We start from the raw sequence: 12896 nt of genomic DNA, 5'->3' as shown, positions 1-12896 counted from the left end.
AGTCAGGCTAGTCAGACACAAGTGCCAGAAGGAACAAAGGGCCTAAGGAGGTGGAGATTCAGGAGGGGCTCTGTCTGAGAGGAAGTGAGGGGCTGGGGGAACACTGGCTCTAATCTAGAGGTCCATGCCCTAGGGTGCCCTCCCCAACGGCACTCAAAGAGGGGGCCTGTGGGATACAAAACCACATCAGTGGACATACCTGTTTTAATCCTGCCAGGGAAACCAGAATTTGATCTTCTTTTTCCAAATTTTCTTGTAGTATCACATCCTGAATATTTACTAAAAATAGAAGAACGACATTTTATAACTAATGCTCTCAGTATAACTTATCTGCTGCCACACCATAACTTCAGATAAGCTTGGGAATTTTTCTGCTTAGTTTCATAGCAGCTATCGCACCACGGCTGCCATCCCAAACTGCAGATGGGGCAGGTCCTGGGCAGAACAGAGGGGAGCACGGAGCCTGAAACGCACAGTCTTCCCGCCGACATTCCACAATGCATTCTGATAATGACAGTGTGTCTTCACTTCCACAGGGACCAGGCAAGTCTGTGGACCAACAATGTGGTGTACGCCTCGAGCGTTCAGGCAACTTCTACGAGGAAGGGTTTCAGCCTGGGCTTCCTACACTGCCTCACAGTTCTACACCGTTAACCCACCTCTCTCGCTAAAGACCAGTTCCTCCCAGGTGACTGAAATTAATAAAGACAGTGTCTTTAAGGATTTGAAGAGTAAAGCGTGTTGTCAACTCAACAGAATGGTAAAAACAAAAGGACGAACTCACTACAGGTTACTATCAGGCAGCGATGCCTACGGAGTGAGCTGACATGAGGCAGGAGCTGTTTCTCTCTGTCCTCCAGGAGGCTTAGCCTCCCCCCGAGAAGTCATCTGTCCAGACCTGATCTGAGGGAACCTGCCCAGCAGCGCTGACCAGCAGGCTCTGCATCTCACCAGGTTGCCCACCAACAGGTTCAACATGCAGTGGTCCTCAGCCTCTCCCCCCACCTGCCTGGGGGGTGCACACAGCCTTGCTGGTGACTGGCCTTACTGGACGGGGATTCCCAGGAGAGCTCTGGGGGAGTGACAGCTCCCTCCCTGGGGCTTTGCAGGAGAATGTGTGTGTGAGGGCAATTAAAACATACTTTAAGAGATACTGATAGGCACACCAATTTGAAAATCACTTCAATAAGCAGGCTCACCCTCCATTAACATCTGCTTTTCCATTTTCTGTGGCCTTAAAAAATACCCATTTATAAGGTCTTATGTGCCACATTCATTTGTAGGCATTCACGCATGAAGCTGTCCCAGTCTCTGCTCGGGTCTCAATTCCATGCCGGCCCCAACTGCCACCAGAGCTGTGTATTACCTCTTGCTTGCTCACCTCCTACGGTGGGAGAGGCAGAGCTAGCACACTGTCCCTTGGCCTGCAGGCCCTGTCCCCAAATCAGAGCAGCAGCTCCTCCTCCTGGTTCAGCTCTTGGCTCCCACGCTGCCTCCTCAAGGACGTCTTCCTGCTCAAACTAAAGTCGCCCAAGTCATCCTCTAGTCTCTGCCACGTCACCTTTCACTATGTTGATAAGAAGCACTTGTCACCCTCTGACATTATCGCATGCATTTGCAGGCTTATTTGTTGTCCGTCTCCCCCAATAGGATATAAGCTGCCAGCCTTTGGAATGATGCCTGGTACATTTCAGGTACACAATAAGGATTTACTGACTAACTGACTAAATACATGAACAAACATGGAAAAACCCCCTTGCAAGTCGCGTTTCAAAACACTGCTCTTCGAAATACTTCCAAAAAGCATTTCCAGTCAGGGGCAAGGCAAACACTGATGCCATCAACACGAATCCAGCCTGACAATTGATTAGAATCTTCAATACGTCTATCAACCATGCTGATAAGTCCTCTTACATACACACTGCAGCAGAAAAACATTAGCTTTTATTTATTCAGAAAACGTGACTGTAGTTTCTGACTAATAGAAAGGCCTGCTCCAAAACAAGAAAGCAAGATGAATGGGAATAGAATAATAGATGTAATTAAAGAGAGAATGTTTTTGGTTTCCTTAAAAGCCTATAACAATTTGTTCTCTCTCAATAAAAAACAACAACAACACAAAATCCACTCAACAAGACATTAATGACAACCAAATGCAGAAAATTAACAAGAAACAGTTCTGTAGGTCTTTTAGAGGATTGGACAAGGTTACTTTTGTTTCTATGGCTGCTATGGTTTTTAAGGCAGAGCTCTGAGGGCCTGAGGGCGACCTGGGGCAGCAAGCACACAGCAGCTGGGGAGTTTGGCAGGGCGGTGGGTTCTGCCCCATTGAGCTGCTGTGTCAGCAGGGCCAGCAGAGGGACAGCTCCCAGACCCTGAGGGGAAGCTCAACCAATGGATGCAGGAATACTAGGACATCTGTAGGAAGTATGGGGGCCTGCTTGGCTCCAAGGAAGTAATGGAGGGGAGGCCCTTGGAGGTTATACCCAGCAAATCAGGTTGGCCCAAAAAAGAGGAAATCTGAACAAAAACAAATGTGATGTCTCCTGCCTGCCGCTTTGATAGTCTGCTGTGGGCACATCCTAAAGCAAAAGGATTTGGCCACATCACTTAACTCCTGCCCCCAATGTAATGGTGGGGTCCCTGGTCAGCAGCAACACGGACCAAGGCATTTAGGGTCATAGGCTACAGGCCAACAGGGCAGTCAATGGCTCCAGTGCATGCAGAGGCCCAGAAATATGCAGGATATTTGTTCAGATGCTAAGGTTAAGCTGTAAGAGATTGAGCTGTCTTTAATAGGCAAGTTGAAGTCTTTGGTGGGAATGGAACGTCACAGCAAGATTTCTACACATTTGAGTTTAGGTATATAGATTTTCCATCCCACTAGAAAAGTACTGGAGTTCACTTGAAATCTTACAAAATCATACTGGCTATGTTGCCTGAACATCCCATGAACCAAGAAACACTAGCCACCTTCTCTTGGATGCCCTTTTTGCTGTGAGCCTGCCAAGACATGTGTGGTGATACATGCAAGAGTAGGTTGAAAAGGGGAAGGGTGCTGAAGGCAGAAGATATGAATGTACTGGGAAGATGGAACCAGGACTATCTTTCATTATAGGCGTAAGTGGGAATAATGCTCCATGTCCTAAAGGCCACCTTCTTCCCCATGTTCTCTCTCTTGATAAGAGCATGAACGGTCAACAAGCCTAGCTCTCTATTCACTGTTGTCCTGTCTCGTACGTCTAAAGAGGTGGCAGAGCTGCTGGTGGGTTACCCCAACTCCCCCCTCCATCCCTTCCTTACCAACACGTCCCAGATTGTATTCAGGGCCACATTGTGCACAACTTCCCTTTCAGCCAAGGTTGGTCATGTGACACAGCTCTGGCCAATGAGTTGTAAGCGAGTCCCTGGATGGAGCTTCTGGAAAGCTCCTCATGGGGCATTGACTCAGTTTGCACCTTTTGGGCCTTTTCTCTCCCCATTTTTGCTGCCTGAAATGCTGACAGGAGCTCCTTGAGTCATCTCCATGCAAACATGCAGATGAGGATGACAGCTTCAAGACCTCTGCTATAACCAACTAGGCCGATTAGTCTCACTTTCAGAAATCTCTGGTTAGAAATCCAAATTAAAACAAAAGGGCATCTTCAAAGGCTGTTAAATGTTTTGAATACAAGAATTTTCATTTTATTAACACAGTATTGTCCATATAAATCCTAACCCTTTCCACTATATATTGATTCAAGGTGGCATTTAGAAACATTCCACTAATATATAACCTCTCAGTAACAAATCTACTGCTTTCAGTAAGTTGCACCTGCATGTAAAAATAAAAGAATATGATGTCTTTTCATGCCTTAAAATATTAATGGCAGAAATGTGAAACATTTAAATTTGCAATGTAATGCACATTTTTTCTTATAGCAAGAGGCAGAAAAAAATTATGATATAAAGGCTCTTACTTTTTGTTTCTGTGCAGCAGGAAGAATACATTCTTTATAATCTCCAATTTAAGCATTATATATTATAAATGTTGGAATACTAAGACTAAAGGGGGAAACCTCACATAACTACCCACTTCTGCAGAAATTACACAAAAATCTCATCAGCATAACAATCCCATGGTGACTCCACTGTTTTTAATGAAATGTCAATGCCACTGAAATAGATCTCTAAGTCTAAAGGTAATGGAAATGGCACACAAATTACTTTTTCAATTTCTTAAAAACCTATTTCTTCAATGCTAGAATAAAAGTGTTTTCATTTAAATGGCTGGTATAGAAGGTAACATAAGCTTATATTCATTATGAGGGGTAGCAGCAAGGGGACAAAAGCAGAACTAATCTATCTATAGTGGAGGTGGGACTGGGGAAGTTATGTAACCTCCTGTGCGTGAGGGGGTCATAACAGAACCTTCCTCATAGAATTACTGTGAAGAATAAGTAAATGAGCACAGCCCCTCATAGCTTTCATTCCCACGTGGCCATATTACCTGACTAGTCCCACAACCATTGTAGACGAGGATCAGCACCCTAGTACAGAAAAGGGAGCCAGACTCAGAAATGCCAGGTCTGTTAGTTGAGGTCTCAGGGCTGGAAAGGGCGGAGCTAGGATTACATTCCCTATCATCTGGGTCCCGACCCTCCCCCCACAATTATGTACATGGCAATGGTGGAGGGGACAGAGGGATGAAGGGGTACAGGATGGGGTCTTGGCACTGACTAGGGTGCCTTGAGATGCTTGTGCCTTATGTGGTGGTGGAATTTACCTAAGTGAGGTGAGTCAGAACGAGGAAGTCACCTCGATGCAAACCACGCTGCTCAGCCCTTTCTACTGGACCTTTCGGGAGCACTGGCGCTAGCCTCAAACAGCTGGGATTTTGATGAACTGTCCTGTGATCGGTGTGTCACTAAAACCATCAATGAGGGGGGGTAATACCTATCTCAGAGGGTTGTTTTGGAGAGACTAGATAAGATAATCAAAGTGGTCCACTTCTAGCATATTGCCTAATACTATTATTGCTTAATGTTTTTTTTTTTTTTCCTTTTCCAATATCTTAAATACCCAGATAAGTGGATTCTGCTCTCTGAGATTCTCTCATCTCTGACAGAGATTTAGCTACCCTGACCTCTCTCTGACAGTCTCATGTAAGGACTGTACCAGACTCTAAAGAAGCAATATGCAGGCTGTTACAAAATAGAGAGGTCAAATATAGCGTTGACCTAGGGTCACATGCATGCCCAGAGCTGGCCATTAGTCAAGGAAGGGGGCAGACCTGTCATTTGTCACTAATGACTTTGGCTGGACTGTTGGGATTTCTGTTTACAGAGTGTGTGCCAGTTGTCCAGATGTTGGCAGAAGGCAGGTTCAGGAAACTGTGGGCATCAAATTCACCCTTTAATGAACGTATGGTGTGTATCTCTGTGTGTTCCTGCAAATGCCATTCCTCTTCTAAAAGGCCCCCTATTCTCCTCGTGGTACCACACCTCTCCTTGTCTCCAAAGTCCACCTTAAAACTGTTCTCAAGCATCAGCTTTCCATTAACAGTCTTTCCTCTGAAAGCATCTATTGTTGGACTTTCATTTTTTACTCTTGGAACTATAATTCATGGATGAGGCTCAAAGACTAAAAGTTTCCTGAAACTGCACAATTCTACATGGCAAATCCTGGACCCAAGGTCTTCTAGTTCCAGATGTGGTCCTCTGCTCACTATATCCCTATTACTTCAAAACCTACCTGGCCCAGCTTCAGAGATTACCTGTGCTCTGGGAGGACTTCAGTTTGCTTCAGGTGAAGCTGTGTGTCACTTCTGGGGTTTCTGATGAGATACACTCTTTGTGCTCTCTCCCAACTTTGAAGTTTACTCACCTCTTCCATACACACAGAGCTCAATGTTAGATTACCACTCTTCCACTTCACCCTACCCCCAACCTATTTCCAGAACCTATTTTTACATCAGAGAGCAGGTCCTTAGTAAGTACTGGCTGAATGACTCATGTGAGGCTTTCCCAGCAGCATCAGGTCTGATTTTTATCTCCTGAGAAACAGATGTAGGTGAGGTATTTCTGATGAAGAACTAAGGGACACTAACATAACCCAGATCCCGGAGAGAGAAGTGGTGAGGGGAGGTGGGAGGTGAAGGGAAATCACATTCATTAATGGCCTATTAAGAGCCAAGGGCTGAGTCAGGCACTTCATGCTCAGTATTTTCTTAAAAAGCACATCACACAGAAAATATAATCACGGGTCTTATTTTGAATTCAGCTTCCAGAATGGCTGAAAGTCCTAAACTCAGTACTGGGAAAGCAGCATCACTGAGGGAAATCCAAGGGTGAGAGTGGCGTGCATTATACTTAAGAACAGTCATTAAACAGTTCTCTCAAGTAAACCGAGTGTGCTTAGCAGAGTGCCAAATCTTCACTCATCTCTACCGTCTGGTGTCTTATTCTCTTAGGGTTTACCGCCCTGCCAGCCAGAGAGTGACCCAAGCATGATCCCTTACAGTCAAATCTATTGCATTCATGACATGGCTGTCACCTTACAGTCAACCAGAAAAAGAGACTTGACATACATTTTTAAACTTAAAAGATTCTGAGCTCCAGTAATGGTTACATGCCTTTGCCAGAATATGTACTTGTAAAAATCAAAACAGAAGACATAGTGAGGGCCTTACTAACACGAAATATCGTGGGGTTCTGTCATTGTGCACTCTCATTTGGGAGCAATGAGACAGGAGAGTAGTTTGGTTAAGATTATCGTAAAATTATATCATTTATTCAAATAAGACCCTTTGAACTGGGTTTAAGATGGATACACGTTTTGTGTGAATTTCAGGCCATAAAAGTGTTGCTGACAGAAGGATCTAGTGGCAGTTAAGTGCCCCTCCTCAGCTGGGGATCTAAACATGGCCCAAGGCAATGAACATTAGCTTTCTTATCCTGGGCTTCCCCTCCCCCCACTCACAAGCTCTTAAGCTCAGCCTGTGATGCTTGCAGTGGCCATAAAGTCTGTGAGGTTTCAAGCAATTGGCAGCAAGCCTGTTTCCACAGAGATGGGGTAGATACATCCTTTGTCTATTGGGTATTAGCTGGAGAGGGCTGGGAGTGGGGGGCATGGAGAGGCAGCCTGGTATGGAGGGGTGAGAACAGGCTATGTGGCCAGACAGTTTAAGGAAGATGAAAAATTGGGGAATTTATATTTCAAAAAAGAGAAAGAGGGAAAGATACTCAATTTGGGCTCCTCCTATGGAAAAGTATGTGGGGAAATGGAAGAGAGCCGGAAAATGAAAATAAAATGATGTAGGGTGGATAGTCTGTACTGAGGTCGTATGATCAGAGTTGCGGTATCTTAGCCTAGAATAGAAGACAGTGTACGGTTTGCTAGGTTTTTCTAAATAGGTATAAGGTTGGTACGAGGAAGATGCTGACCAATTGTTGATGCTGATCAAGTCTTCTGATAATAAAACCGGGTGGGGGATGAATTGGTGGGGGAGACTTCAACTAGAATAGAACAAGTTCAGAAAGGCTGAAAAAAAAAACACCAAACCCCGAATTTTAGATGACTGAAGGGTGCATCAGCGAGCTGGGGGAGGCTGTGAGCGCTCTGCCTACAGACTTGAGCTGCACGTGTGCCAGAATGTGGGGGAATGAATACATTCATTGAATTTTGCCCAAATAATTTTAAGTTCTCTTGCTCCTTGCTGCTTCCATCTGTCATGGGCCAGTAACATCAGGTCAACTGGGTGTTGTTAGAAATGCAGAACTTCAGGCCCACATCAGACCTGCTGAATCAGAATCTGCATTTTAACAGGATCCTCGGTGGAAGTGTGTATTTCCCTCCTCTAGAGGACTCTGCTGCCCACAATTAAATGCAGTACTTAAGAGTCTTAAAATAATTATGAAAAGCTTTTATCACAGCATGGTTCATGGAGAGAAAGCTGTCTGGTGATCACATTTTCTCTCTCAGTTTTTCAAATGTCATTAGTTAATTGCCTTACTGAACATTTCCATTGAAAGACGTCCATTGAAAGTTGTTTTTATAAACATGAGAAAATCGGATTTGTAAAGTTCTTGCAGAGGCAAATAAACTAATTTTCAAAACTGGCCTCCTTTGACAGCTAATTCTTGCATAAATATTATGACAAGTGTAAAATCAGTAATGCTGTGTGCAATAAAACAGCAGAAGATCTGAAATCCAACTACTGATTCAAGTGTGGCCTCAGGAGAAGTATCAGTGAAAGAGAAGCCAAGGACTGGATTTGGGTCTGGACTCCTGGTGCCAGCCGGCTGCGTGTCACTCACCCTTCCCAGGCCTTGGTTTCCTTACCTGTGAAATGAAGAGCAGCTGAGAGAGCTGTTAGGGCTTCCACATTTTTAACATTCTAAGATCCTATGAGCTACCGTACTCTCAGCAAGAGCATGGAAAATGTAATTTCTCTGAATTCATTTCATTGAACCCTCCCATTGTTTGTATGTACCAGCAATGGAGGGCAAGCTGCTGGAAACCAGGGTCTAAATACAAAACAAATGATGGAAATACCTCTCCTGGGAGCAGGCAGGTGTGGGCATTAGAGGCCAGTAGGGTGAGCAGCTCATACTCCTGTGAACAGCTGGCAGCTTAGCCCAGCTGCTCACAGATCAGAGAAGGGCTGTTCACCCACGTGCAATTACATGTGAAGTACAGCAAATCTAAAAATAGCCTGAGCGCAGGCTCAGGGTTAACACAGGACTGCTGATGGCTTTCAACTCAACTGTCAGGATGACAGGAAGGGGAGTAACTATAGCAACAGAAAAATGAACACATAAAAAAGTCCTCTGAAGTCGACAGGAAAAGTTCAGATTTAATAAAACTTATTAATATTTTTAATTCCTGTCTCTAAATCTTTGACTTCAAATAGTTCAATTCTGTGGAGGTAATAAAATTAGAATTGCGGTCGAGTTTTGATAAAACAAATACTCTCTCTGTTTTGGGTTCCAGATCCATAAGGAAATACTGCTAACCTATCAATTTTATTGCCTCTATAATTAAAGGACCAGTTGAACAAATGCCTTTATATAATTCTTAACTGAGAAGCTTTTCTCTCTATTTGTTCTATCAGTTATAATAGTAGCCTTAAGCGGTACTTGACATTTTAAGATATTACTACATGTCCGATGATAAACACGTACGATGATAATGGAATTCTCTTGAAATGAAAGGAACTTGGCGAAAACGATTCACGTTAGGAAAGGATGCAGAGAAGTATGACCTGGGAGAAGTTTCTGAGGCAGCACTCACAGCTCCCACTGCGGCCCAGGGTATGACGGACGCCCAGCAATGCTCACGTCAGCTGCGCAGTGCAAGCTACTCTTGTTCAAGGACCACACACACACCACCTCAGAACCAACACATCCACATGCTACCAGCTTTCTGCAGACTTTGATAAAGGGATATTCAGTGAGGTGTTGGGAAACGTGGCACTGGTCCCAGCTCTTCCATTAACCAGGTATGGCCACCTAGACAAGTCACCACTCAGCTCTCTGGTCACGGGCTGGATGAGTCTCAGGATCTTCCTGAGATGGGACAGTTCAGAGTGAAGGGGAAAGAAGGGAGGATTTGCATTGAATCCTCACTCTGGGCCATGCCTTGTGCTGGGCTTGAAACATACATTATCTTGACAACAAACTGGCAAGATAGATAATTTTGTCTCCAAATTATATCAGAGGGCACAATCATAATCAGGCAGAACTAAGGAGTGATAGTGCCTGGTTATAACTTTGTCCGTTTGATGCCATATGGGTCCCTCTTTCTCAGATGTCTGTCCAGCCACTCTGACAGCTGCCTCTGGCCTGCCGTGTAAAGCTTCACCCCCAGGTGCTAGTTACATGCACTTACACCATCTACAGATTTTCACGGACTGTCTTGCATTTCCCAAGCATAGAAGATTAGGTCTCTTGGAAAGTCCCTCTATAAACTTCCTCTCACCCAGGCAACCACTGGTAACAGTTATTTTCACATCAATATACACTATTCTGCACCTGCTTTATTCACTTAATATATCATGAACATCTATGTTAACAAAATAAGTATTTTAATCTTTATAAAGATTGCATTACAATATTATACTCAATCACTTTCTAATGGGTATTTCAGTTGTTCCAATTTCATAATATTTTAATAATCAGGAAAAATAGAAAACATATGGAAAAATACTAGGGTATTAAAGTCATTTTTAAAGGAAATATAATAAAAGTAAATCAAAAGCTTCGCCTTATTTAATCTTTATGTTTTCCTAAAATATTTGCTTAGACTCAAAATTGCCTACAACACAGGAATACCCATTAATAAACCAATTCTATAATATGCAGATGAACTGAAATGCATCTGTGGACCCTGGGGCCAGGAATTCTTTGTAGAATCCCTCAACCCCACTTTAAAAATGCAGTCACGCTATTTATATGCCAAAAAGAAGTCAACAGCTATGTGAAGGGATTCTGGCCGAAAGTGAAACGTACACACAAAAACAAATCTAGTTTTGTGGTTAGATGAAAACTCACAGCTGGTATGGGCTTTTTTTCTTTTTTTTTTTTTTAATTAAAGTGTTTCCCCTCCCATGCAGTGAGAGAATGCTCCTTTAGTGCTCACTGGAAGACCAAAATCAGAACAAAAGCTGTTGGGAAATTCTGAGGCTTAAGCAAAGCTGTCTTAAAAGTTGCCATGTGGACCAAACAACTTGGAAATTTCCTAATGGATTTTCTAAAGTTCCAGTAAATCTTTCTCTCAGTCATTTCTTTGTTCTCCTACTTTGGTAAAAACTCAAACCAAGTAATGCAAAGGTCCCCATGTAGGCAGAGAAGCAAAACAAAACAACCCCTCCCCCCACAAAAACACACATGTGTACACACACACACACACACACACATTCTTTAAAATTAATTAATTAAAATTATATTAGTCATTTATATGTAAACTATCTCTTCATTACTTTTTTTTGATGCATTTTAAAGTGTGATGCTATGAGATTCATGTAAACTTAGCTCCATATAAAAATGATCATAAAGCAGCATAAACATAGTTTTGAAGGGGTAGAGTCAGATGTCACAGGGGTGATGTTTCTTGCTGTGATGAGAGATACTACACTTTTGATCACGTACCAGGGTTTCTCCTGCTGTTTCCTCCTCTTGAACCCTTTCTCTGAAGGAGTGGCCCAGAGAGTAGAGATAAGGCTGAGAATAAAATAGGGCCCAGCCAGCTGACTAATAAGATACTACTGGTAGGCAGCCAGACATCTAGGTAAGCATCTCTTGAAATCCGTAAGAGAACATTTATTACTTGCTAGAGAGGCAAGGATGGTTTAGGCAACACCCAAATGACAGCCATTCTGGCCATATGCAATGGACTCGTGACCTCCAGGCTGAGAGACTGATGGAGTCCAAGACCTCTAGAGAGCTGACCTTCAGAGACGGCCCCAGGGTTGGGCCACTCTCAGGGCCCCTGCCAGTAGGAAGGGGCCTTGGTGGATTCTCTTTGGTTTCCCCTCGTAGGTGGATGCATCCTGATTTCTTAGAATATTTGGTATTGCCATTTCTCCACACTCACAGAGCAGCATATTGGCCATTTCCATTAGAGTTCAATTATTGTTTTCCTAATTTGTTCCCAAACTACAGACACTGCAGAGTGGAGAAAGGATGTCCATAAGTGGGCTGAGAAATAGTAACAATATGTATTATAAATGCTTTTGCAAGCATCATGGAGTTACTGAAGTAATACTTAGATATTCAGCAGAGACCGTTTCCAATACAAAATACAGAACTTCCACAAATGTAGAGAGAGCATTGCCAGAAGAATCGAATGTAACATATGTATGGCTCACATGTAAACTGAACTTCAAACTAGGACATTTCTTAGAATATAAGAACAGTCAGAAGTAAGGAAAGGTTACGTGGTCCTGACATGCATTTCACGTAGGTGGTTAAAAACATATATATATTTAAAAAAATAAAGAAAGCCCTGTCAAAATATTATTAGTTAGTGATTATAGCCAGGTTGGCACACTAGTAGAGTTGACGGTTTGATCTTGAAAGCTCAATATTTTATTTTGGTTTGAGGAAGATAGATACTTTCAAAGGTAGTGTAGCAGTTAAGAGTTGAAAGCCATAGTCAGATGGCTTGATTCTGAATTTCTACTCTAGTTAATAGATATATAACCTTGGAAAATGTGTTAATCTCGTGTTTCAGTTTCTTCATCTATACAATGGGGATAGTGACAGTATTTCTACCAAAAGGATGGGGTGTTTCAGGGTATTTTTCTTCTTTTCCCCATGTGAGGATTGCATGACGTAATTATTACCACAGGGCCTGCTGGCTATTACTGGTGTGACCACCATTGTTCCCAGGGCCAAAGTAGTTCACTCACCAAGATGAGTGTCCATCACCTTCGCACAGTATTTGCACATGGCATCCAGGTCATTCAACTGTCCCTGAAGGAAGGAAATTTGGGCTTCTAATTCTTCTTCCTAAAATGAAGGGGATAAAGATACAGACATTAAAAAAAATAAAATAAAATCCCCAACGTTCTTCAAATGATATGAATTATTTTAAAGAGGCACAATGTCTTCTCAGTTCAATATAAAACAAAAGAAAACAGCAAATAAGACCAAACCCACCACTGCCACTGCCACTAAAATAGAGAAAAGGTAAAATGGAGGTTTAAAAAAAATCTGGACTTTTCCTGAGTGCTAGCTTTGTGCCATGTATAAATGTTTATACATACAACCTTGTATAATGTTTATACATACAACCTTGTATAAAAAAAAGTACATAAAATATCTTCAGTAACTATTGAGCCACACAAATTGGGAGAGTAAATTGGATTTCAGCGAACCATACTCCCTAGGCAGCTGCTACAAAAAAATTACATT

The 12896-nt window shown here is 42.8% G+C and overlaps 1 protein-coding gene across 3 annotated transcripts in view; it reads right to left on the bottom strand.

Annotated features, from left to right (window-relative positions):
* Positions 1-12896, bottom strand: part of TBC1D5 (TBC1 domain family member 5) — a 489595-nt gene that overhangs the window by 10277 nt on the left and 466422 nt on the right. For all 3 annotated transcript variants that reach the window (XM_019726007.2, XM_074312796.1, XM_074312797.1), the window contains 2 exons: positions 12392-12491; positions 200-279 (listed from right to left, as the gene is read on the bottom strand). In XM_019726007.2, coding sequence (XP_019581566.2) covers positions 200-279; positions 12392-12491 — 180 coding nt within the window. The remainder of the gene's footprint in view (positions 1-199; positions 280-12391; positions 12492-12896) is intronic.

The sequence above is a fragment of the Rhinolophus sinicus genome, linkage group LG10, assembly GCF_036562045.2.
Source record: "Rhinolophus sinicus isolate RSC01 linkage group LG10, ASM3656204v1, whole genome shotgun sequence".
In the NCBI taxonomy this organism is placed as follows: Eukaryota; Metazoa; Chordata; class Mammalia; order Chiroptera; family Rhinolophidae; genus Rhinolophus; species Rhinolophus sinicus.
This window is presented reverse-complemented; position numbering and strand designations above follow the sequence as displayed.